Source organism: Microcaecilia unicolor, chromosome 5, assembly GCF_901765095.1.
Source record: "Microcaecilia unicolor chromosome 5, aMicUni1.1, whole genome shotgun sequence".
Lineage (NCBI taxonomy): Eukaryota > Metazoa > Chordata > Amphibia > Gymnophiona > Siphonopidae > Microcaecilia > Microcaecilia unicolor.
This window is the reverse complement of record NC_044035.1, coordinates 275,762,843-275,790,800: the sequence shown is the minus strand read 5'-3', so window position 1 is coordinate 275,790,800 and position 27,958 is coordinate 275,762,843. Positions and strand designations below refer to the sequence as shown.

Sequence of the window (27,958 nt, the reverse complement as noted above, 5' to 3'; positions counted from 1 at the left end):
GAGAGAGGATTAGAGTAGCACACTATAAAGAAACCAACAGCAGTCTTTATAGGCAAAGTGAAGTGAAAAGGCTGGGTAAGTGTAAAGCACAGAGTGAAAGAAGAAGCTGTGTATTACAGTCTCAGGCCAGTTTTATATCCATCAGAGTCACTCAGGAACTTTAATAAATGAAGGTGTCACCTAACAGTAACATAGTAGATGATAGCAGATAAAGACCTGCATGGTCTATCCAGTCTGTCCAACATGTACATACTTGGGCTAGGTTTACTAAGCGGCACAATGGTGTACATGCATTAAATGCTAATGCGCCCATAGAAATGTATAGGCGCATTACCGTTTAACGTGCCTCAAATTACAGGCACATTAAAAACGCTAATGCACCTTAGTAAATATACCCCTTAGTCTTGAGCTGTCCTTGCCATTTTCAGGGCACTGGCTTGATTTTCAACTACTGGAGTTGCCATCAAAACCTGCTCCAACTCAACCAGATCTATCCATCCATAACCAGGACACTGACAGTAGAAGTCTGCCAGGTAGTATCATTTATCAAACTTGCTATACCGCTTACATGCAAATTAAAGCAGTTTACAGTTAAAAAAAATTAAAATCAAGAAGAAACAGAAAAGCTTCCATACAAACACTATCCCAATCATCCACAGAAAACAGCACTCTCCCTCAGCCGTGCAGTCCGCCCCACCCCTGAGGAAGCACAGCTTTCCTGTTTCCGCCTGGGTGGACTGTGACAGTAGAGAGAGAATGCCGAGGAGGCTAAACTCTGTTTAAAAAAAAAAAAAAAGAAAAACATTTTTAAGTTAGAGAGGCAGGTGACGGAGAGACCAGATGGGGGTGGAGAGAAGGGAAAGACATGCAGTGCAGCATGCATTGTTTCTGGCACCCCCAAATGTTGGTGCCCCCTGCTGTGTATACCCTGCTTACCGTGTTCTGCTGGCACCATAGAATAGCGCTTACCCCTGGATTCTATATATGGTGTCTAGATTCTGCTCAGAGACATGCGCGTAACTTAATTGGTGTAACAAGATAATCAGTGTTTCTAACAGCACTAAAAAAGCAATAATGAGCATTAATTGGCAATTATCACAATTTATGCACAGAAATCACTAAGCGTATGCTATAAAGATCTGCACCTAAATTGCAAAGCACACAGTTCAAAATAAATGCACGTAGCTTAAATGGGGTGTGTTTATGGGCATTTTGTGAGCGTTCCAAAATTTCCACACATAATTACAGAATACGGGTCAGTGCGTCTAAATCTACATGCAGGGATTTACACCAGGTTTTTATTGGCTTAAACGGGCGCACGTAGTTTTAGGCACTTCAGTATCAATTAAACTCATTCTATACACTATGCCTAAATCTTATAGAATATGGTTAATTCCATGCAGATATTTTAGGAGCCATATATAGAATCTCCATGTTAGCGCTGAATATTTCCAATTCCCAAGTTTTGGCACCATGTATACAATTCCCTCCTAACAGTCTAAAAGCCAGTGGGGCTCATTTTCAAGCACTTAGACTTACAAAGTTCCATAGGTTACTAGCAGGCATATTTTTGAAAGAGAAGGGTACCCATCTTCCGACACAAATCGGGAGATGGGCGTCCTTCTCTCAGGGTCGCTCAAATAGGCATAATCGAAAGCCGATTTTGGGTGCCCTCAACTGCTTTCCATCGTGGGGATGAGCAAAGTTCCTGGGGGCGTGTCAGAGGCATAGCGAAGGCAGGACTGCTGCGTGCTTAACAGATGGACGTCCTCGGCCGATAATGGAAAATAGAAGGGCGTCCCTGATGAGCACTTGGCCGGCTTTACTTGGTCCATTTTTTTCATGACCAAGCCTCAAAAAGGTGCCCGAACTGACCAGATGTCCACTGGAGGGAATCAGGGATGACCTTCCCTTACTCCCCCAGTGGTCACAAACCCCATACCACCCTAAAAAAAAAAAAAACATAATTTTTTTTTTCTTTTTTGCCAGCCTCTATGCCAGCCTCAAATGTCATACCCAGCTCTCTGACAGCAGTATGCAGGTCCGTGGAGCAGTTTTAGTGGGTGCAGTGCACTTCAGGCAGGCGGACCCTGGCCCACCCCCCCACCCCCCACCTGTTACACTTGTGGTGGTAAATGGGAACTTTTCAAAACCCACCCGAAACCCACTGTACCCACATGTAGGTGCCCCCTTCACCCCTTAGGGCTATGGTAGTGTTGTACAGTTGTGGGGAGTGGGGTTTAGGGGGGTGGTTGGGGGGGCTCAGCACCCAAGGTAAGGGAGCTATGCACCTGGGAGCAATTTGTGAAGTCCACTGCACTTCTCCCTAGGATGCCCGGTTGGTGTCCTGGCATGTGAGGGGGACCAGTGCACTACAAATGCTGGCTCCGCCCATGACCAAATGGCTTGGATTTGGTCGTTCCTGGGATGGGCTGCCTCGGTTTCCATTCTCGCTGAAAACCGGGAATGACCATCTCTAAGGTCGACCTAAATGTTGGGATTTGGGCATCCCCAACCTATTATCGAAATGAAAGATGGACGCCCATCTTGTTTCGATAATACGCCCCTTCGCCGGGAAGTCCTTAGAGATGGGGCACCCTTAGAGATGGTCGTCCCTGTTCGATTATGCCCTTCCACGTAACTTTATAAGTCTACGTGCTTTGAAAATATGCCTCAATGTCTCCAAGAGAGGATGAGATTGGGATTACAGCTATATAATATAGCAGGAGAGAGTGTACAATAGCTAATCCTGTCTCATCACTAATCTTTATATAACTTTCTCTATATGAAGATAATATTATGGCTATTATCACCTCAAATTCTGGTTCTAAGTTATTGTAAATTATGGCAGAATGTTGGATATATCAGGTTATAAATTTAAGGCCCCTATTTGCTAAAGTGCAGTAACGTTATGCAGTTGCCATGCTGTAATCATGAGTTAATTACCAAAATTAATATGTAGTCACTGCAAAGCATCTGTGTTAGCTGTTTGTATTTTCATCATTTTGCAAGTCATTTAATTGAAGAGGAAATTTATTTCCAATGCATTAACTGAATGACAGCATAATAACAAGTATATTTTTTGAAGTGGCATTAACTGCTCTGCCTTATCTGCCATATTAACCATGTGCAGTAGCTACCACATAAGGTGTAGTCCTCATCCATTCCTTATTCCTTTTCATGTTAGGTGATTACTGTGTGCTGTTAAGGCAGCACATCAATTGCTGACACAGTCCCGCACTAACTTAAGTTAATTCTCAGGTTGACCACCTAATACAGATCTTAGGGGTGTTTTACAACACTGCAGTAAAAATTGACCTTAGCACTCCCTTATTTAGCTCTTTCCTATACACTAAGGCCATTTTTACCATGGCCATAAAAAACCTCTGTATTTATTTTATTAATTTTAGTGTGCTAATATTTCTATTAGCATACAGCCTTTTTTAAAGATTACCACGGGAACACTTACCACCATCTATTTTGTAGGCAATTAGGGCTCTTCTGTTATCTGTACACTAACATAGATGCACTAACTGGTTAGCAAAGGAACAGCCACTCACAAGGCCGCCTCAAAAAAAAAAACCCAAACAAACAAACATCCCAAAACTAATCCAGAATGCATTAGTACATCCCACTTTTTGCTGCATTAGGAGTTGTCACAAAATGCCTAGCCATCCACCTGGGGTTACCCCGCGGCCACTTAGAGGGTCTGTCTCCAACACAGCTCAGGTCTGCCTGCTCCTACTGCTTGTGCTCTACACTAGCACCCTTCTTCCACCGACTTTGTCACGACTGCCTCTGGGCTAGTCTCCCAGTCTCCAATTATCCTAGTGATTTCTAGGTTACTGGAACTACACTCCCAGTGGTCCCACAGTTTCCAGAAAGCATTCATAGACCCAACACACAAACCACCTGGATTCTTTATCAGTCCAGGCAGACAGAACAAATAAACAAATGTTTTTATTCTCACACTGGAACAATGAACAAAAAATGTGCAATCGACAAACAATAACAGGTAACTGAAAAATGGATCAATTATAACAGTAACTAAACATCTGTAGACTGTCTAAACTGTACTTGGGAAGGTCAGGATATATAACTGTTCACAGAGCCTCAACAAAAGATCTGTCTCTCTTTTCTCCCAGGTAATTTCAAACTCCAGGCCAATCAGAGCTCAGAACAGTCAAGTTTCAAATAAAAACTGGTTACATCACTACTGACTTCTTTCTTTTAGATGACACACAGATAATTCCTATTATCTTTGTGTCATCTAAAAGAAAGAGAAGTCAGTCCTCTATAACAGCTTTAAGCATAAACATGTACCATCTGCTGGCCAAACTAGAGGAATACTCTTCAGAATTAATTTAGGCAGGAAAATATCCAATACATTTTACAGACTTAAAACACACTGTTTCTTCACATTAGCATTAGCACCTAACCCAACTTAGTAAAAGACTCTCTTAGTAAATAGGGGCCTCATGGGTTAAAACAAAGGCTTGATTTTGAACCAGCATTTTGTAAAGAATGATTTGCAAATATTTCTCTTTAGGTGGAATGTAGAGGCCATAGCATATCTTGGGATACCCTTGAAGAACGTTACAAAAATATTGACATTTACCAGGGAGATCATTTCAAAACAGTCTCCTTTTTTATCGGGAGGGCATTCCAGGTGTCCACCACCCTCTTTGTGAAAAAGTATTTCCTGATGTTACTCTTAAGTTGACCCCCCCTGCAATCTCAATTCATGTTCTCTAGTCCATTTGCTGCACCATCTCTGGAAAAGATTTGTTTATAAATACCTTTCAAATGTTTAAATATCTGTATCATATCACCCCTATTGCTGCTTTCCTCTAGGGCAGGGGTAGGCAACTCTGGTCCTCGAGAGCCGCAGGTCAGGTTTTCAGGAAATCCACAATGAATATGCAGGAGATAGATTTGCATACCATGGAGGCAGTGCTTGCAAATCTATCTCCTGCATATTCATTGTGGATATCCTGAAAACCTGACCTGCCTGTGGCTCTCGAGGACCGGAATTGCCTACCCCTGCTCTAGGGTATATATATATATATATTCAGGTCCTCAAGTCTCTTCTTATACGTCTTATGGCATAAGCCCCATACCATTTTCGTTGTTTTTCTCTGAATGAGATATGTCCTCCAACAGGTCAAACTCATTCAGAATTTTCTACTTTTGCCAACATGTTATTAGCAACTTGAAATATCATATTCAACTATTATTGTTATATGAACAGTGGCTAATCTAGGTCATATGTATCTGGCAGAATCCCAAAGAGCAAAATGATTCCATGCTACTGACCTGAAGGATAAGTTGTGGCTGTCCTCATGTTTACCTTAATAGCAGTCTATGGACTTTTTCTCCTGGAGCTTGCCAACCCTTTTTTTTTAACCCAAATATGCTAACTGCTTTTACCACATTCTCCAGCAACAAATTCCAATGCTTAACTATTCTATTAAATGAAATCATATGTTCTTTTATTTGTTTTAAAAGTATTACCATCAAAGTTCATGGAGTGGCCCTCCTCTTAGTATTTTCTAAAAAAGTAAAGAATTGATTCACGTTTGCCTGTTCTACACCACTTAAGATTTTGTAAACCTCTATCATATACCCCTTCAGCTATCTCTCCTCCAACCTGAAGAGCCCTAACCTCTTAAACCTTTCCTCATATGGGAAGAGTTCCATCCTCTTAATCATTTTGGTTGCCTTTCTTTGAATCTTTTCTAATTCCACTATATCTTTTGAGATTTGGCAACCAGAATTAAGTATTTATCAGTGATTTGAAGTATTGTATTCCAACTGCTATTGCCACAAGATGAATTTAAGTAATTATTCCTGATTCATGGGAATTACAAATAATTTAAGACCAGATGTATACATTTTGTATATATAAAAAAAAAAAAAAACAGAGCTCCTGCAGGTCCTTAACACAAGTGGTCACATACTTGATATTAAGATTATTGGGGGGGGGGGGGGGGGGGGGGGGACCGACAAACTCTTCCTTAAATCACAGCTCAGGAACATTTGAACCTTGGGGTACAGCTGCATTCAACTTAAACTGATCACCCAAATCAAGCAACCTTCAGGAACTGCCTCTACCACCTGTGTCAACTAAGTTGCATTTCCTTCCAAGGTCTCTAAGGTCCACCCAAGGAGCATCCCTAATCACATGTTCTTCAGAGGAAATCATGTGATGTGACACCTACCAGTGAGCCTTTCCTGGAGATGCCCCCACACTCTGGAATGCACTCTCTGAATGGCTTGGTTTAACACGCGATTAATTCTACTTCCGGAAGCAGTGGAAAGCCTGGCTGTTTCCCCAAGTCTTTAATGGAAGTGGCAACTAACTAGCTAGTTATGCATGCAAAGATTAACATTGGCTGCACATATTTGCAGCAGTACTTGTTACCATTCGTACTTTAGCTGAGATTGGTTGCATTCACCTGTGTCTTTCTCCGATTAGTCACCTTTGATCATCAGTCTAAACTCCTTTTGCTGTGTTAATCTATGTGTTCCACCTCTTCTAGTCCCCTTTGCTGTCTATTATGATATTTTAGTGTGTAGCATACCATGTGATAATGTATAATGTTGTTTGGATATTTTACAGTTGTAATTCTTTATTGCGTATGTCAGGGTTATACTTGCTGTAACACCGCTTTGGGTGAATTTTTCAAAATGGTAGTAAACATTCCTGATAAGTAATACACTGATGGCTATTACATTCTGTATTGTGTGTGTATAATTTAGCCCATTTTTCTACAGAAAATACACATGCTGTTTCTATGCCAGTAGTATCACTTTGATATTAAAGGAATAATCTTGTAAAAGATTTTTTGCATGTATATACCATCTTATCCACATATACCCCAGGATTCAATATATAGTACCTTATCTTCCGCGTGGAAATCTAGATAACCAAATAAGTTACATCCATTGTTATAGAATATGCTTTGATTTCCACACTCATCAGCGTTATTTGGATGTTAACAAGCAATTATCAGCACTAATTGACATTAAGATTTACTTGCATAACTTGCTAAGCGGATTCTGTAACGTGGTGCGCATAAATTCTAAGTCGCATAGTTGAAAAGCGGACATAGTTATGGGAGTGGAATGGGTGGGTCATGGGCATCTCTAAAATCTATGTTTGTTATAGAATACACCCGCTCTGCACCTAATTTATGCCCAGGATTTATACCAGGTTTTAGTTGGCGTAATTGACCGCAACTAAACTTAGTCATATGGAGCAGCACTCGGTGTAATCTACAATGCACGCCTAAATTAAAGCTTTTTTTTTTGTTACATTTGTACCCCGCGCTTTCCCACTCTTGGCAGGCTCAATGCGGCTTTGAAGACGCTTTGATTTCCATGAGAAAGGCGCGATATATAGAATCTAGCCCAAAACTTATTACCCCACATATAAAAATATGCTCTATGACAAGTAAGTATGGACTTGTATATATAACACTGATGCAGGTATGTTTGAGGGAAGAATTTGGGTGAAGTAATGGAGTTGCAAAGTACTGTACTTGTGGAGGTTATAACATACACAGCTACACTATATACTTGAGCCACGTGCATTTACAACTGCTCCAGAGCTGGTGTAAATATACACGGTTGCATTGTAGCTGCAGTTTTGCCAGATTTTATGATGCTACAAGTGTCTATATATCTTTAGAAAATAACCTCAAAATAGGCCCCTTCTTGGCCCCCCCACCCAGGCAACCTGGTCAATAATCAAATGTGCTTCTGCTCTCTGTGTGTCTGTGTGCATGTGAGGGAGAGAGAGAGAGAAGCTGACAGGTCAGTATTTACATATTTGATTAAAAAAAAAAATCATTTCTTTTGGAGCTGTAAGAGCAGAAGGGTAATAATTAGTTTCAGACAGCTGATAGAAAAATGAACTTGAAAAGTGGAAACAGTAAGGAAAATTACATTTATTAAGTGTAAATTTAAGGGTAAACAGGTGGGCATCAAGAGTTCTTTTCCCCCCAGATGCAGCCTTATCTGCATACCCAGCATTGATCAATGCCATTACCCTGAATCCTAGATGCTTGGGTGTTTTGACACACTTATTTACTGCTGGAGGAAATGTCCATAAAGGCTGTGTAAATTGAGCAGTTTAGACAAAGCTGGAAGTATTTATAAATGCCAGAATGAACAGATGTTTTAAATTTGCTGCCATTTGCATGGAAATATTGTTTGCATATGCATATGCCCTTGCCTGTGTAAATGAAGAGGAGAATCAGTTATTCTGTTGCCTAAATTCCATTTCTCGTCCAGTAACTGGATTAATTGCTGAGAAATTATGTTAATCTGTACAATTGTTGGACATTTGAGATTTTCTAAAATTTGTTTATAAGAGCTTGTGGTTTTTAGAAATTAATTTTTTTGAATTACTATATTGCATTTCTTCCTAGGCCCCTCCCCTCATCTCAAAAGGACCCAAAGTGGCTAACACTATACAGCTCAATATTAAAAAACACTTACATTTACCACTATATTAAACAGTTAACTCTGGCAATATATGTCTATATATAGCCACAATGTATACATTTATCTAGTGAAGGTGATTTTCAGGCACGATCAATATACCTGATGTTTATAAAAGTTCTTATATACTGCCTGTTCAACACCAAAGTTTGTTTATAGCGCTTTACAAGAAATGACACTCATTTAAGTTAACACACAAAACATCACAACAAACAATATCTATAAAAATCCAGCACCTCAATCTTATCTGCAATTGCTAACATACGTTAGTACATAAGTACAAAAGTAATGCCACACTGGGAAAAGACCAAGGGTCAATCGAGCCCAGTATCCTGTCCACGACAATGGCCAATCCAGGCCAAGGGTACCTGGCAAGCTTCCCAAACGTACAAACATTCTATACATGTTATTCCTGGAATTGTGGATTTTTCCCAAATCCATTTAGTAGTGGTTTATGCACTTGTCCTTTAGGAAACCATCTAACCCCTTTTTAAACTCTGCCAAGCTAATCACCTTCACCACGTTCTCCGGCAACGAATTCCAGAGTTTAATTACGCGGGTGAAGAAAGATTTTCTCCCATTTTTAAAAAATTTACCACACTGTAGTTTCATCGCATGTCCCCCTAGTCCTAGTATTTTTGGAAAGCGTGAACAGACGCTTCACATCCACCTGTTCAACTCCACTCATTATTTTATATGCCTCTATCATGTCTCCCCTCAGCCGTCTCTTCTCCAAACGTTAAAGGAATAGTACACGGTATTTGCCCAATAGCAGGGGCAAAGCTACCGTTGAGTGAGCCTGGCAAAATGACCAAGGCCGTCTGAAGTTGCACCCTCCCTCCTCTCCATACCCCCCTCCTCTTACCTGGGTCTGGCATCTGTCTAGCCATCCCTCTGGTCCTCCAAATGCTGCAGCTCATTGTGACTTAGGCAGTGGCAAAACTGCATCTCTCTGACTGGCAGAGCCTTTCCTCTGCATGTCCTGCACACAGGAAGTTACATCAGAGAGGCATGGTGCAAAAAGGAAAGGCTCCTCCGACTAGGAAGACAGCTTTCACTGCTGCCTCTGCGAATGATTCTCTGCAGCATTTGGAGGACTGGGGTGGGGGCAGATGGAGAGATTGCCGGACCAAGAGGAAAATGAGGAAAGATGCTGGACATGGGGAGAGAGAGAGCTACATCAAAGTGGAGTGGGAAGAGAGAGGGAGAGATACTAGACCTTAGGGGGGTGGAAGAGAGGGGTCAAATGGTGCACTAAGGGGATAGTGGAGGGAAGATAGGGAGAGAGATGTGAGACCAGGTGGGGGGGGGGGGGGGGGGCAGGAGTGGGAGTGCAGAAGGAAGGGAAGTGAGAGGAGAGAATCAGGGCATGTGGAGGGACAGGGACACACAAGAGATTCTGGCAGTGGATGGGGCGTAGAGACGGAAGCAGAGGGGCAATACTGGACACAAGGTGAGGGATAAGGATACAGAGGGGTATGCTGGACAGAGTAAGATAGGGACATATAAGAGAGATGCTGAACATGGGAAGAGGATAGGTACAGGGACACAAGAGGGGAGTTATTGAACAGGAGGCATAGGGACACAAATATGAATGGTGGACATAGAGAAAAAATATGTGAAAAGGACTGGAGAACCTGGAGAGGGTTGAGAAAAGCAGGAGAGATTCAATAGGACCAAAGCAATGTTGAGACAATAAAGGTAGGAAAATATATTTTTTTTCTTCTATTTGTAATTTGTTAGCTTTGGGGAAATATGCCCCCCCCCCCCTCCGGTCCCCATTACCCAGGGCTCATTCAGTCCTACCTACACCACTGCCCAACATCACAAAAATAAATTGCAAAATCTTATGTTATTTGCCATTTATTCACTTTTATAGTGCAATGCAAATTAATAATGAGGATGCAAAACATTCAAATCCATGCATAAATGAGCAACACTGCTTGCATTTAACCTCTCAAACTGTGTAATTCATGGATAAAGAATGCCAGATTCAAGCTGGCATTTCTTCCTCGGGCATGCATCTTTATTTGACAATCTGACACCGGTACAAAACAGCAAGGTAAGAGTGGCAGGGAGATGTCAACATTTAGGGGACGCCAGGCAGAAATAGAGCCTCCCCACTACACTTACTTTACCATGGTGCAACCAGGCCCACGCTCAAGCCATTCCACATTCCTCTCCTGACAGGAAGTTGTCAGAGGGAGCAGCAATTGGCAGCGCTAGAGTTATGTTGGAAGGCCCCACACTGCACTATTTTCTACCCGTCTTGGTGGAGGTAAGATGGCATTGGCAGGACCAGCAGGGGGTTTGGGCAGCATTTCAAGCTCAAGTACTAGAGCTGTACCAATTAGCATATTTTAGTATTTGACTGAATATGGATAATGAAAGATATTATTTGGCCGAATATGAATACCGAATATGGGTAATGGACATTGAGCTTCAACATAAATAATAATCATAAAAAATGTGAAGTACAGATCAAGTGTTTAATTCAGTAGGATTTAGCACAGTACAGCCCTGGATTATTCATATTCGAATTTAAATCACTATTCATCCAAATATAAATAATGTATAGAATTGAATACAAATAATACAAACCTACAAGGTATCAATGGAGCAGGAGTACTCAAGGATTATTCTTTTCCCCCACTAGCCACCAAGTAACCCCACTTAGGAGCCAGGGGGAGGGCTGTCTGGTTGGGAGATCTGAGTATTAGCTGCCAATGAGAAATATCAGGAGGGAGGAGGGAGATGTTCATGTACTGGCCTTTTAAAAGAAATTGGGGGCAACTTAGGACCTGCTATCTTTGTGTTGTTGCTTCCAGGAATATGCAGTGATCCTGGGTGTAAGAACACACATTTATATCTACTATGCAAGTTACTAATCTGAGGTACTGCCAGTGAGTGAGTTGGCACAGTTAATGTCACTGTGGTAAAATGCAGTATTTTACCTCGGCTTTATAACTACCACTGAATCCGACTGCAGAAATAGCTATCCGCATAAAGTTATACTGTTCAGCCAAATAAAATTAGGAGTACCTATTCAGTGTTGTGTCTTGTGTAAATACCTTTGTTGGATATCTATGTGAAGATATGTGAATCCTGATTATGAGAGGGATATGCACAGGGCCAAAATGTTGGTCTATTTTCAGTTCATTTGGGTTTTATTTCTGATTTTTGAACTTTTATTCAAATTTGTTTTGTACATCTACTTTAATAATATATTAATATATTTAGGCCATCCTAGTGAACTAACTACTGCTACTTACCCTTTCTGTAGTGCTGCTAAATGCATGCAGCACTGTATTCAAATAATTCCTTACTGACAGATCTTGCAATCTATCACGAAAACTAAGCAGATTTAAAACACTAAAAAGGACCCTCTTAATAAAGTGTACTCAGCAGTTTCTATGGGTTTTAGTGTGCATCAACTGTTGTTGTAGGTCTACAGTAACTGCTACCATGTGTTAGAATAGCCAGTGCAGTAGAACATCCCAGACTAATTCCTTAGTGCAGGATGGGGTGAAGTCTGGGCAGTTTATTGGTAGGGATTGGGCATGGACTGTACATTACAGTTAGTGCAAAATGTAAGTAGCGTGTGCTAACTGTCCAATGAACAGTTAACGAGGGTGCACTTAATGCCAACTCAGGAAGTGTCATTAAGGTGCATCTGTACTATTTACGCTTGACAATAATGCATGGTAGGGAGTGCAGAAAATGCAGAGGGAATGCTGGACACTCCCCCAACAGTTAACACAGCTCCTCAATTACCATGTGTTCATTTTGACTGTTAATGTATGATAAGTGTAAAAAATGTACTGCACTTTAGTAAAAGGTTCCATACATTATTAAGGCATAGTAATGAACCAAATGTATGTTAATGAATGCATATTCCTAACTTGTAAACTGATGATAAGGTTAGATTCCATTATGGTAATTATATCATAAACTCGAAATAAGTGACCCAAACAAATCAAAAACAACAACCTTATATGATGACATAAAAGCTTGTTGTTTTTGATTGGTTTGCAACCCTAATTTGTGCCATTACTGGACTTAGAATATTCAATCCTTAGCAAATTCAGTATTTACATGACATAAAAATACATAAGCATAAAATTTTTGCTCTTACTAAGGAGAAAGACAGATTATGATACTAATAATAAACATGAAGATAACAACAACAACTTTCTATTCCAAATACAGTTCATGGAACGTTGACCATCAAAACAACTAACCTTATACTTGTGGTTTCCAAACCTGTCCTGGGGGCTTCCCAGATAAAAACAAACAGGAAGTAAAAACCCTCACGAAACCGTGAGATATAGAGAAAAAAGTGAGGAAGTTGAATGAGGATACCAAATATGTTTATTTACATAAAAAATGACGAAATTATCATAAAAAATGGGTCATTTTTTATGATAATTTCGTCATTTTTTATGTGAATAAACATATTTGGTATCCTCATTCAACTTCCTCACTTTTTTCTCCATATCTGGGGGCTTCCCAGCCAGTCAAGTTTCCAGGATATCTACAATGAATATTAATGAGAGAGATTTGCATGCAGTGGAGTGAAGGCATGCAAATCTCTCTCTTAAATATTCATTGTGGATATCCTAAAAACCTGACTGGCTGGGAAGGCTGCAGGACAGGTTTGGGAACCGCTGTCCTATACCATTATGCTACATTCAACTTTCCCAGCAACTGAAGTAAACAATCACATTTGCAGTTCCTCAGCAATCCCAGAATGCTGACACCCTTAAAGTGTGGCCCACCTCTGGTTTCAGAATCCAGTATGTCTATACATGCATCTTTGCAATTTGGAAGTTTTGTTAATTCACCCTGAGTTGAATTTGTTACTCTCACTTTCAGAACCTCCTCATTTTGTTGTGAAACCTCGTGACCAGGTAATTGCACTGGGACGGACAGTCACTTTCCAATGTGAGGCAACTGGAAATCCTCAGCCGGCTATTTTTTGGCGGAGAGAGGGAAGTCAGGTATGGAACATTTTGTATACAGCACATGGATTGTGTTTCCTTTTTATATATTGTGCAGTTTAAAGTTGAAATTATTAGTATTCATAACTGTTACTATTAAACATTTGTATAGAGTTGTAAGATGTATATAGCGCTTTACACAGGAAAAAAACTTCCTGCTTGGTGGAATCTACAGTCTAATTAACTGATGGACACAAGAAAAATGGACATCAAGGACAGATGGGTATTCATGAAGGAAACATGAATCTTGTAGTCAGGATACTAAGCTGGGCTGGTGCAACATGGTTAGCAAGGTAAGAGTGGCAGGGGGATGTCAGAAAACGGTAACAGAATTCAAAAATTCGTGCCAAACAAGCTTAGCTGTGATTAGATGGCAACACCAGTAATTGGGAAATGAAGCTAGTGCTGGGCAGATTTATACGGTCTGTGCTCTGATCATGGCTGGACAGATTCAGTGGAAAAGGCAAGGAGTAGGAACAGAGTCAGGCTCTTCAAAACAGACTAGCGACATGGATGTAAATCAAAATCTTTATTGGAGAATGACTCAGCAGGGTACCGTGTTTCGGCATACACGATGCCTTCCATAGCTGTCTCGTTGTCTGTATGTAGAAGTACAGATACATGGTGTTTAGATTCTGAGTAGCTGTGGTCTTTAAAAAGACCTTTTTGGTCTTTCAGCGACATTCTGAATTGACAAAAATCAACAAATACTTAACACCATGGTGTTTAGATTCTGAGTAGCTGTGGTCTTACGTAAGTGGTGAGTCATTCGCCAGTAAAGATTTTGATTTACATCCAGCGTCTCTAGTCTGTTTTGAAGAGCCTGACTTTGTTCCCACTCCTTGCCTTTTCCTGTGACTCTTCTTGGGATATTTGTGTTTTTTTCACTTTCTGTGGTTTTGATCTCATGGACAGATTCAGCTTCAGTACATGGAGAACAAGGCCAGTGCCAGGCAGTCTTCTTAATACTGATGGTGAAACGTACTTGTTAGATTGGTCTGTGAAACTCTTAGGTGTCATCTTAGATGATAAATTATCCATGGATAATTGTGAAAAGCTCTTTCTATATTAAGAGGAAGCTCAGAAGTATTAGCAGGAGGATCGGTTCCGGTTCGTGGCCCAATCTTTAAGTTGGACTGTTGTAATATTGTTTATCTGGGTCTATCAAAACAATTTTTAAAAAGGATTCAAACAATTCAAAATGTGGCCGTGCAGTTGATTTTCTCTTTGAAGAAGTTAGATAGGATTACACCTTATCTTATTAAATTACACTGGCTTCCAATAGAGGCTGGATTAAACTGGGATGCTTGACTTTTAAGATTGTATTTGGTTCAGTTTCCAATTATATGATCTCTCCCATCTTAGACCAATAGCAGGTCAGTTTTATAGTATTAGAAATATACTATCCTTGTCTATTCCTAGTCCTAACAGAGTGACTTCAAAGAAAATGTTGCATATCAAGCAGGTCATTTATGGTCCTCTCTTTCTTAAGGATTAAAGTACAGATCTAGTTTCCACACTTTTAAAAAGGGGTTATAGACCATGTTGCTTTGTAAGCATTTTTTAAGGAAGAAACATAGTAACATAGTAAGTGATGGCAGATATGACCTGTACGGTCCATTGAGTCTGCCCAATAAGATAAACTCATTTTACTTGATATGCGATACTTTATATATATATATATATATATATATATATATATATATATATATATATATATATATATATATATATATATATATATATATATATATATATATATATATATATAATCTCGCATATCAAGTAAAATGAGTTTATCTTATTGGGCAGACTCAATGGACCGTACAGGTCATATCTGCCGTCACTTACTATGTTTCTTCCTTAAAACATGCTTACAAGCAACATGGTCTATAACCCCTTTTTAAAAGTGTGGAAACTAGATCTGCACTTTAATCCTTAAGAAAGAGAGGACCATATATATATATATATATATATATATATATATATACACACATATGAGTTTGATTTGTCCTTGCCACTCTTAGGGCACATACCGTGTAATTCTGCCCAGCACTCTTCTTGTACTAAAAGTTCTGAAGCTAACGTTGAAGCCCCTTAAAATTTACATTCAAACCCATCCCTATCTATTCAGTCACTATCAGGGCATATACCATAGAAGTCTACCCAGCACCGGTTTTGCTTCCCAATTACCAGCGTCGCCACCCAATCTCTGCTAAGATTCCGTGGATCCATTCCTTCTAAACAGGATTCTTTTGTGTTTATCCCATCCATGTTTGAATTCCATTACCGTTTTCACCTCCACCAAATGTGTTGTATTTTTTATTCTTAAAGATGTTAAGCTATATGATTGACATGTAGGTTTATTATTGATACTCTTTTGTAGAGGCTAAAGATAATGTCAATTTTTTTCTGGATGAAGCAATTGTATTTTGTGTTTTGGATTATAATATGATCGTCTAGATTTTTGATCTAGCATCTTAAACTGTAATTCACTATGAACTACATTGTTGGCTTTAGCGGCTATAAATTAACTGTAAACGGTCTATGTCCTGAAAATGGCAAGGACAAATCAAGTTCATGGCCTGTGTTGAGTTCACTTGGCTGGGACTTGTTTACACTGGATGCAGAATAAATTTGTTTTAATAGACAGTATTATCTTGATGCTTCATTTCCTTCCACCCCGTGACTGTTTCATTTAGATTAATTTGTGGAAGTCTTTGGTTTTCTCTTCTTTTTTTTTTTTTTTGGACTATCTGAATAGTGCCACTGAGTGTTTTTACAGAACACCTTGACACTATGTAGATAGCTTTGGGGTGGAATGTGATTGTTCCACTTGACAGTATAGGATAGTCAGCGTTCTTCAGTTGCTATTTGGATATCTGTGTGATTTATGTTAGGCTGACAAAAATACTTAAACCGCATAGGTTTCTGAGTAGTGGCTGAATATCACTGCTATCCATAGAGCTAACTGTGGTCATGATATTTAAATTATTTAAAAAGCATGCTGATACTGGCATTTAAATATTGGCCCATACATGTTTACAAATATTAAAATATTTTCCAGTGTATGACATTGTGACATTTTTGTTTCCCCCTAATTATGTTCTTTAGAACCTGCTCTTCTCCTACCAGCCACCACAGCCTACAAACCGGTTCTCAGTCTCCCAGACTGGTGACCTCACTATTACTAATGTCCAGAGGTCAGATGTTGGCTACTATATCTGCCAGACTCTAAACGTTGCAGGAAGCATTACTACAAAGGCCTTCTTGGAAGTTACTGATGGTACTGTAAAAATGTGTTATTTATGAATTTTTTTTTTTCAGTCTTCAAGGAGAGATCTTTTTCCAAGCTATAAATGTTAACCAGTTTTACATTTTTGGAATTGGGTGGTTCCTAGGAATGCAACCACTGTCTCTTGACTGTAGTCATGCTTACAGCAGCCACTGTCCCGATGCTGCATGAACTACTCAAGTATATAGGGTTTGCTTCACCCAAAGCTTATCATCAGAATTTAGTGGATAAAACTAATACAGGTCTTACCTAAGTAAAATAAGGAAAGAAATCAGAGACCCTGTATATCTTGCTGTAATCTGCTCCTAACCATATTTTGTGGTGCCAAATATAAGCTCTAGGTAAAGTGAAGTAAATATCTTTAAATAGCTGGATAAGCAGACATTCATGTCTTCTTTATACTGTCTTCCACATACCCTCTCAATCATATCATAAAGCATTATTAACAAACAGGGAAAGCATGTAGAGATATAACTTTAGGAATGCTTTCCAACATAGGTTTTTAGAAGGAGGAAGTTTGTGATAGTGGATGTGTTTTGAGGAGTGGAGGGTATACGGGTATATGAGGAGCTGTAAGTAATGGGTAATGTTTGATTACCACCTTTCTGTAGTATAACCAAAGTGGTTTACATATCATAGATAAGATGTATGTGGAGATGGGCGAAGTTGTACATAGGGGGAAATGTGTGTATCCATGGGTGAGTGTTTGGTGTATGGGGATGTGTATGTAGGGAATATAAGGTTGTATGTAGTATATATGTGGAACATTTCGGGTATGTGTACTGTATATAGAGGGCATCGGGGTGTTTGTAGGTATATATGTATATGTGAAGTATATGTTTGGTGGGGTGGGGTGGAGTGCATGTACAGAAGATGTGAGTATGGGGTTGTGTGGCTGTGAGGTATATATGGAGTATATATGTGTGGGGATGGGTATAAATGTGATGGGTGCAAGTGTGGATGTTTAGGTGGGGGTTAAGGGTATAGGGTGGTATGTGTGGACGTGAAGGAGGTATGTGTTTGTACTCTTAAAGTGCAGATGAGACTTTGAAGATATCATCCTTGCCGCTGTGAAGTTTATGTAGGTACTAGTAAAAAAGGCCCATTTCTGACACAAATGAAACGGGCGCTAGCAAGGTTTTCCTCGGAGTGTGTATGTTTGAGAGAGTGTATGTGAGAGTGACTGTGTGTGAGAGAGAAAGTGAATGTGCGAGTGTGTGTGTGAGAGAGAGAGAGAGTGTGTGAGAATGAGAGTGTGTGCAAGTGCATATGTGAGACACAGTGTGTGCGAGAGAGAGTGTGTGAGACATTTACCACCACAAGTGTAACAGGTGGGGGGGGGGGGGGGGATGGGCCTGGGTCCGCCTGCCTGATCTGCACTGCACCCACTAAAACTGCTTCAGGGACCTGCATACTGCTGAGATGGGCCTGAGTATGACATTTGAGGCTGGCATAGAGGCTGGCAGAAAATATTTTTAAAGATTTTTTTTTTAGTATGGGAGGGGGTTAGTGACCACTGTGGGAGTAAGGGGAGGTCATCCAGGAATCTCTCCGGTGGTCATCAGGTCCGTTCAGGCACCTTTTTTGTGCCTTGGTCGTAAGAAAAACAGGACCAGGTAAAGTCAAGTTCTCGTCAGGGACGCCCTTTTTTTTTTCCATTATGGGTCGAGGACATCCATGTTTTAGGCACGGCCAAGTCCTGCCTTCACTACGCCTCCGACTTTGGCTGACCCTGTGACAGAAAGCAGTTGGGGACGTCCAAAATCAGCTTTCGATTGTACCGATTTGGACGACCCTGGGAGAAGGACGCCCATCTTTCGATTTCTGTCGAAAGATGGGCGTCCTTCTCTTTTGAAAATAAGCCTGCTAGTAGACCAACAGGTATTTTGTAGCATAAGCTTTTGAGGACAGGAGTCCACTTCATCAGATTCTAATCCTTGAATGCTTTTGTCTCAGGAGATTTGTTGGTGTATAAGGTGCTACCAATCTCTGTTTTTAAAAAAAATCTAGATTTAGATATATTTATATTAGTCTTAACAATGCTACCTCTCTGGAAGTTTAATAACACTTTATTAGTTTCAGTGTAATATGCATGATACTCATTCTCTTTCCACTATGCAGGAAGGTGATTACATGTCATTTATATTGCATAATTATCTCTTTTATGATGGTGTCATCCATTTTTGCTCATAGTTGAACAAGTAAGAGGCTTTAAAGAGGCTAATTTTCAAAGCACTTAGACATGCAAAATTCCATAGTAACCAATGGAACTTTGCAAGTCTTAAGTGTTTTGAAAATATGCCTCTTTATGTTCTGCCTTTCCAGTAGAGATGTGTGAAAACATGTACCAAGATTCAAGTGAGGTGAAAGTTTTGGATTTCCCTTAATGCACTGGTGACAATCCAAAGTCTACCTGAAAAAGCTGAAGTTTGTACATCTCTAGATTTCAAGCTAAAAAAAAACTTGTTTCATTTGAAAGTAAATGTTGGAATTCCTTAAAGCTCTGTCAAATGGAGTGGCTGGTGGGGATGTCCAAACCCCACCAGCTGAAGTGGGCCGCTGGCCAAGCCCCCTCTTGTGTTGCCTGAGCAGCAAAGAAGCCAGCAGTGTACTTCAACTGCCAATGCTGGCACTCCCACCCATTCTCAGTTTAGCAGCACAAACTGAGCATGTGCAAGAGTTCTGGCATCAGTGTACCATTAACTTGTTTGCTGCTCAAGGAGCATGGGAGGGGGCGAGACTAGTGGACTGCTTTGGCTAGCGGGGCCTGGTCAACTTCACCAGCAAAGGTAGGATTTAAGAGATTATAAGAAATGTGTGGCTCCCCCTCCCAGCCCCCCCCAAAAAAAAAACATGGACCTCTGCCTTAGGCCCCTGAGTAAAATTGGCTTTTTCTCCAAAGTGTCAGATTTCCAGAATACAATAACTGTCTCTGAGGGACATGGGACTGGACTGATGTCATCAAATGATTTATTGGACCAGGGATGACTATCTCCTCTCCTTCACAAAAGAAACTGATTTTCAGGACAGCCAAACATGAAAAAGTGCCATGCTTGTTGTAAATTTCTTCGAAACCAGACATGCTTTGGGGATGTTGAGGACTGAAGCTAGCCATTCCTCTTGTAGGTTCTGAATTAATGGTCCCTATAGGCAGGAGAATGGGTGGACTACTGGGACCAGGGTTTGACCAATATTTTGTCCAACAAGCTTTAGAAACTAAAGCTCTTGGAGGTGGGGCCAGAGATTAGGTTGTTTGGCCTCTCCAACCAAAAAGGTGTTCTGTTGCCCCGTTACTGTGCTAACAAGTCGCCCAGTTGATGATAGAATGAATTTATTACAGAATGCTTGGTAGATCATATTTTGTTGTGTTTGTGGTACTTTGGCTCGTATGAGCAGTGTTGTTAATATAACTGACTGCCAAAGATATGCACTAGTTTTGGTTTCTCATGCTGCTTACAGTCTTACGACTTGCCAAGGCCTCCTCCTTACACAGCACACAGAAACGAAGCACACATTATATACTTACTGTTCTCCCTTATTGTATCATTTTTATGTAGAGACTGAAACACTATATACCATCACTCAATGCTGGGGGCTACCTTATACTTGAAAGTGAATTGAGAAATCCCTTTTTCCCCCCTGTGGACAAGTATGAGTGGATTGGAGTGTACTGGTGAATTAGCAGGGCATTCCAGTTGGGCACTTTGTATCATTTTAATATTCAGAAACTGTATCATGCTTGCCATGAAAATGCACCCTAAATTATGCATGACTCCAAGTGTAATTACTTGTTTAATTATCTTTAGACATTTCTTTTCTCTTCAAGGCCCGGAGCAAGTTCTGTAGCTGAGATGATTAGAAAATTGCTTCCAGTTTCAAAAACCTATTTCCTGGTTTTTTTCTTCCGGCAGTAGTTGCAGACCGGCCACCTCCCATCATTCGACAGGGCCCTGTGAATCAGACGGTAGCAGTGGATGGAACCTTAGTTCTCAGTTGTGTGGCCACAGGTGTGCCGACTCCGACAATTCTCTGGAGGAAAGATGGGCTCCTTATCCCAACCCAGGATTCACGCATCAAACTGCAAGAGACTGGTGCTCTGCAGATCCACTACGCAAAGGTAGTATGAGAAGGCATCATTTGTTTTTGTTTTTTTGTCTTCAGGGCACAAAGGCATCAATCACTAATTTTAAAAGTGTAATAGAATGGTAAATAAGTGCATTAATGGGGTTTTAATTTGCTGCATGTCGGATTTCTCATTCTGCTATAGCTAAAATTGTTGACTTATTACATAGCCTTGAGGAAGCAAATGCAAACTGTCTGATAAACGAAATGCATTTAAGGTTGCATTAATAGTGAAAACTGCATGGCCATACGATTAATTATTTGTAAATGAAAAAGAAAACCTTTAATTTAGAGCTTACCTCATTAATTCAGCCTCTGTAGAGTATAAATGTGGAACACTGGAGAATGGTAATATAATGCTTACTGGCACAGGCTGTGTTTAATAGTTTAACACTTTGATAGTTTTTAATGTTAATCAGCCACTGTCCATGCTCAGTGCTGCAAGCATCGTTTTACTTCAAATGATTTTTGTCTCCCCTTTGTGGTACTCAGACTAATTTAATATATATAACTAAAAAACACAGATCTTGCAATCCAAGAATGTATATTGTTATGGCTTATTGCCTAATGATTGTACCCAAGGGCTATATCTCTGGGGGATGAGAGCATGATAAGTCATCCATGTTTCTGTCCATTCTTGACAGGCCATAAAACTTGTAGAGAGGGTACAGTGCATTCTTATCTGTTACCTGCTGGCTAGTGCAGCCTCGGGACACGTACATTTTTAGGCAGGAAGGAATTGGAGTTTTTCACATTGTGGCTGTTTTATATATACACACGGTGTCTGAAAAAAAACAACAACAGGATGCCCAACAATGTTTCAAAAACCCCACAAAGTCATATGGCAGTAGAAACCGTCTACCTGAAATTCAAAACATTTTTAAATACCTTATTTTTCAACAGCGCATCGAGCTGTTGAGCTCTTTAATTAATGAAACCCCAGAATTCATTGAGCCAACAGCTTAGCGAATGTATCAAGGTTGAGGGAGGACACTTTGAACACAAATTCTGAATTAAATTATACTAATGTATTTTCAGAGGTCATACTACAGCAGGGGTTTACTGAGCTACCAGCTCGCGGCTGGCTGTGCGCTAGTGCCGACACAGCCCATTCACTTTGAATGGGCTGTGTCTGCAGTGCCACACAGAAGCTACTAATGCGGCTTAGTAAACGGACCCCTAAATGTTTAAACAATTGCAAAGTATTTTGAAACTAACAAAAGTCCAGTTAGCATATCCATTTGCCCCACAATTCAGAACATTCAAAGGTTGCAAGCACTTTTCAGATTGTTTGCCTTTATGCATAAATCTTTATGCATTTTATCACCTCTTCTGGTTCTTCCTGCCTGACCTGTTGCCCTTCCAATGTGCTTGACAACAGAAGGCAATTCAGAAGTTCATCTTCTTGACAGTTAAGTAAGCATCTTGTGTGTATTCAGGCAGTTATTCAAGCGCCTTGTGCTTATGTTTATAAGGAACTACTAAGTAGAGACATAAACCAAATAATAACCTATTTTATTTATTTATTTATTTTTTTTTGTTTTAAGTGTAACATCCATCCAAATGCATTACAAAGTACAAAGTAACTGCCATTCCATAAGAAGAACCATAAGATATCAAACATATAACTATTTTAATTTTTTAATTCATGTCAGCACCTAGCAGTTCTGTATAAATGGTTTAGTTTAGAAAAGGTGTTAATTTTTCCTCAGTTCATCTGGAAACAATTAACTTCATTTGGATAAGCCATGGCATAAAAAAGGTAAAATTGTACTGGTGTTTCCCCAAGTCTGGTCCTGGAGTACCCCCTTGCCAGTCAGGTTTTCAGGATGTCCGCATTGAATATGCATGAAAGAGACTTGCATTTAATGGAGGCAGTGTATGCAAATCAAGTTCATGCATATTCATTGTGGATATCCTGAAAACCTGACTGGACTTGGGAAACACTTTTCTACAGTCCGCTGCCAACAATCATAATGAGTTCTGTGCTCCTTGGAGTGATGGCATGAAGACTACTCAAACAACTATCTCTAGTAAACTGATGTTCATAGTTATGGGCTACACACAATTCCATCATTATTTTAGCCATATAGGGCCAGATTCAGTAAATGCTGCCCAAAGTTAGGTGCCATTAAGATCCACACTAAACGCCAATTCCATAAAAGAAACCTGATGTAAATCCTTGCATCCAACTGGTGGCAGTTGGGCTCGTAAATCCAAGTATTCTATAGCATCGTGCCTAATTTCTGGAACCACCCTGACCCACCCACGCTCCTTCCATGGCCACACACCCCCTTGAGTTGCACTATAATATGTGCATATTATAGAATAGAGTGTAGGGCTGATGCGCACATAACTCCTAATTACTGCCAATCAACTCCAATAATGGATTGGTAGTGCCTAATTGACTAGTTTACGTGTGCATGAGATCCATGCCCTAGTTTAGGTGACCTGTATAGAATCTGGTGGATAATAATGTTTCCAGTTGCTGCCAGTATTCATTTCATATCTTTTCATTTCCTAGTTGGGTGACACTGGTCGGTACACCTGCACTGCATCAACTCCAAGCGGAGAAGCAAACTGGAGTGCTTACATCGAAGTTCAAGGTAAGTCCATCACAAACCCCCTTCTAATACAGAAACTAGGGTAGTGATTAACTGTAGTCCTTTCCTTATTGTCTCATTTCTTAGAATTCGGAATTCCTGTTCAGCCGCCAAGACCCACTGATCCAAATTTAATTCCCAGTGCGCCATCAAAACCTGAGATCAAGGATGTCAGCAAAAATACAGTAACGCTGTCCTGGCAGCCTAATCTAAATTCAGGTGCCACACCAACATCTTACATAATTGAGGCCTTCAGGTACCATTCATTTGCTATGCGTGTGTTTTCTTTGTACTGTATTTTACATTTCTTAAGTTTGCTGTCATTGGTGGTGCTCTTTCCTTTTAGTCATGCATCTGGGAGCAGCTGGCAAACTGTGGCTGAAAATGTGAGGACAGAAACATTTGCAGTTAAAGGGCTCAGACCCAGTGCAATTTACCTCTTTCTTGTCCGGGCAGCCAATGCATATGGAATTAGTGATCCAAGCCAGATATCAGATCCAGTGAAAACTCAAGGTAAACTAACCACCAGCATATGAACTTTACAAGAATCATAGAATGTAAATGTAAACTTAACTTTTAAGGTTTTGTTTTTATTTGTTTGCCATTCTTGTAGCAGAATTTCAAGAATGGAAAAATGAACTAGTGTCAGTTACTGGAATTCGTTCTATTTACTTAGGTGAAAAGGATGTGTGAGCTTTCAACTCTGTGGACTTCATAGGAGTTTCAAAGCAGCAGAGCACACATGCTTGCACACTGAAAATGATCCCTGGGAAAGAACCCAGAAACATTACAGCTTTTAATTTGTGTGAATTCCTTTTCTGACTAAAAATATGTGCTTTTGAAAAATTTCAAATCCTACCCCAAGAACGCTTTCCCCTACTGTGGGTGAAAGTAATTCTTCCGCCTGCATATAGGAATGAATTTTACAATAGGTCCACTTCTGCGAGTTAGAGCACCATTGCACCCATAGGAATGGCTTTAAAATTACTTCTAAATGCCTTATGTATAATTCTTGTTAATTATAATGTATACTATAAAACATGAAAACTAAATCAACTGCTCGTTGTCAAACTCCAATATTGCACCCTCCAAAGATTCAGCTCCTAACCAGGTCCAAAACTGCAGTGCCCTGGGCTTAACCAAACTTCATAGATCATCCAAATGCTCATGTGTAGAGCCAGGTTTTAACCTTCCCCTAAATGGCAAAATGTCGGTCTCCCAATGAATGTCCTTAGGCATCTAATTTCAGCATAGGCTGTGCACAGATGAAAAGCTTGCTTCTCCTAGTCATCAATCTGACCTCTTTCAGTGAGGGGACTGAGCAGTAGAGGGAAGAATATTTGTTTTATTGACTGGAAAATGATTTACTATGGGTGCAGTGTTTTATTGCACGTTGACTTCCATTAATAAAGACACATACTACAAGACTGTAGTTGGAGGGTCGTTAGACAACGCTGGTGTATTTTGCTTTCTAATACCAAAATTAAATATGTGGTAAATATGTAATTTTAAACCTCTAAACATATAGTATAGAAGTCAGCCTACTTTTCAGGTTAACACTGCCAAAGATAAATAGTAACCTGACATGATGACAGAGTGAAAAACTATGGCTTTTTCTAAAGTAAGTCTGTTGAATATATTATGTGCTATGGAATCTAAATAAGCAATAACTTGGGTTCTTCAATAAATACAGATGTTGCGCCTACCAGCCAGGGTGTAGATCACAAGCAGGTCCAAAGAGAGCTGGGAGATGTTGTCCTTCACCTCCATAATCCCACCATCCTTTCTTCATCTTCCATTGAAGTTCATTGGACGGTGAGTGTTAACATAAAACAGAAACAAAAAAATGGAAGAGAATGGATTATTTTGCTTTGGCTCATTTTTCCACTATGAATTTGTTGAGCTATAGCCAACTTCAAAGCAGATTACCACTGGCAGAAGGGATGGCCCGGTGTCCACATCCCAAAGAGCATCTGGTTAAATCCACCACTGGACAAACTGCATTTACAGGAAAATTCTGTAAATGACTGCAGTTACATGTATCTTATGCACGTAAGTGGCACCTTAATTGGCACTTACAAATGAAGTTCACTACATGCTATTCTATAAGGTAGTACATAAGGGCTTAAGCACACAACTGCAAGGGGGTGTACATGTAGGCAGAGCAAGAGAGAGCATTTGCATATCTCCAACTTATGCATGCAGCTTATTAAATACTATTGGTTACATGCATAGCATGGCACACTTAGGCACTCCCATTCAGTTAGCATAAATGTTACACCTAAATGTAGGCACACCAATGACAACTTACACTAGTATTCTACTACTACTACTACTTATCATTTCTGTAGCGCTACTAGACATATGCAGTGCTAGTGAACCAGTGTATACAGTATTTGCCTTTTTTTACTGAAAATTTTTGAATTAGATGTAGAGGCTGAATCGATCACTCTATGAAACTGATAGCAGATGGAAAGCTAATTGAAGGAAACATTTTTTTTTTTCAGTAAGTGCACAATTGAGCTGTGGAATGTTTTGCTTAAAGATGTGGTCAGAGTATTAAAAAGGAAAAAGCTTTGGCAAGTTTTGAAGAATAGGTTTATTAACAATTTCTAACCTGTTAGGTTTTGTGTTCACCACCTCTTACTTTGGGAGACACGAGGCCAGTATGAACTTTCTATTTCAGTAAGAGATCTGGTCTTGATAGGCTACGAAGGCACCTCAGATACTCAACCAGATTTGGAGCGAGAAATTTACTGCATTTGCTCCCCATCAGAAATGTACAGTTCTATTAATCACCAACATTATTGCAAAATTTGTGGTTTACCTTTCAGGATCTGCTAGTGCTTTTAAATCACTTGGAGACCCTTTTACAAAGGCGTGTCAGGGCCTATGTGCATCCAGCACATGCCAAATCAGCATTACCGCCTGGCTACCTCATGCCCCAGGCGGTAATTCTGAATTTGGCATGCACCGAAAATACACAGTGGAAAATATTTTCTATTCTCTTCCGCATGGTACTTACGTAGTGGTAAACGGCAGTGGACGCGCGCTGCATGCCTACTGCCCAGGTAGTGCATGAGATCTTACCAGTAAGTCAGTGGGTGGTAGTAAGGTCAGGCCAAAAATGGACAAGTGCTGCTTTTTATTTTGCCGCACTTCCATTTTCCAGCCCCTTAAAAAAAAAGTCCCTTTTCCCAGGATGTGGTAAAAACTGGCCCGACACGCTCCCAAAAGACGCACTCGCACTGTTTCAGGCCACTTTTTGTTGTGGCTTAGTAAAAGGGCCCCTTGTGTTGGCCACTGTTGGAAGCAGGATGTTGACCTTGGTGCACTATGCTATATTGTCTGGAGAGAGGCCATCTTGTTTGCATCTATGTTTGAAGCTGGCAGCCTCTCATAAGCTATTCTAAAAAGAAATGTAACAAGCAGTATATTGTATCTACAGCTCAGGATTATATTTCTTGCATTTATCATAATTAGAGCTTTGAGGTTTTACAATGCAACCAGTATTTAGTGGTAACATACTACTGAAATTGAATATGAATTTACCACTAAACACTGGTTTAATACCAAAATAGCTCTAGCTGATTACTAGCAATCTCTGTATTTTTTGTCGGCCCTACATAGCAACATTATACTCTAGGTGAAAGCTGATAGAGATTAGAGATAGTATAATACTGCGGTATACCTATGGTATTTCGTATACATCCCCTTCCCCACCCCCCCAAAAAAAAATATTCAGAAAATCAACTAGTCACTGCATGGAAATCATTCACAACAAATAAGGCTAAATATTTCTGCAAGTTTTAATGTTGGAACCAATCACACACCATTGTGGTAGTAAAACCACTGAAATATCCATTCACCAAACTGATGTACCATAGCCTACCACAGATGATTAAAGTGAACTGTTCATCTATTTTAATAAATGCCTAGAGTGATTCTTGAGGAATGAGGAAACCTGAAACTAAAACAGGACACACTCTTGTTTTATCACTTTGCGGCCAAGAAGTTGTATTGGAGGGTAGGGCTTGTGTCTTAGAAGAGGAATAATCAAGGGTAATAAATAAAGTGGCAGTCTTAAGATCTGGAGTGAAAGGATAATCTAATGGTTAGAGCATTGGGCTGACAGTTGGCAAATCCTGCTGCTGCTGCTCCTTGTGATCTTAGGCAAGTTGCTTAACCCTCCATTACCTCAGGCAGTGGTTTAGCCAGACATCCAGTTTTGTGTGGGCCTGAGCCCAAAGGGAGTGGGCACAAGAACACCCCCCTTCATCTGGCATCTCTCTCTCTCACCCCTCTTTACCAGGTGACCAAGAGTCTCTCAATTCTCCTTCCCTCTCCCCTCCCGCCCCTCCATACCTTTTAAAGCCTTCATTTTTGCCAGCAACAAACAGCAACTCATACACGCCGCACACCCAAGCCTG

The 27,958-nt window shown here is 40.2% G+C and overlaps 1 protein-coding gene across 2 annotated transcripts in view; it reads left to right on the top strand.

Moving 5' to 3' along the window:
- The window catches only part of ROBO1 (roundabout guidance receptor 1), a 578,749-nt gene that overhangs the window by 422,164 nt on the left and 128,627 nt on the right, over positions 1-27,958 (top strand). For both annotated transcript variants that reach the window (XM_030204239.1, XM_030204238.1), the window contains exons 8-14: positions 13,384-13,508; positions 16,623-16,794; positions 20,715-20,920; positions 23,450-23,531; positions 23,616-23,784; positions 23,875-24,041; positions 25,222-25,343. In XM_030204239.1, coding sequence (XP_030060099.1) covers positions 13,384-13,508; positions 16,623-16,794; positions 20,715-20,920; positions 23,450-23,531; positions 23,616-23,784; positions 23,875-24,041; positions 25,222-25,343 — 1,043 coding nt within the window. The remainder of the gene's footprint in view (positions 1-13,383; positions 13,509-16,622; positions 16,795-20,714; positions 20,921-23,449; positions 23,532-23,615; positions 23,785-23,874; positions 24,042-25,221; positions 25,344-27,958) is intronic.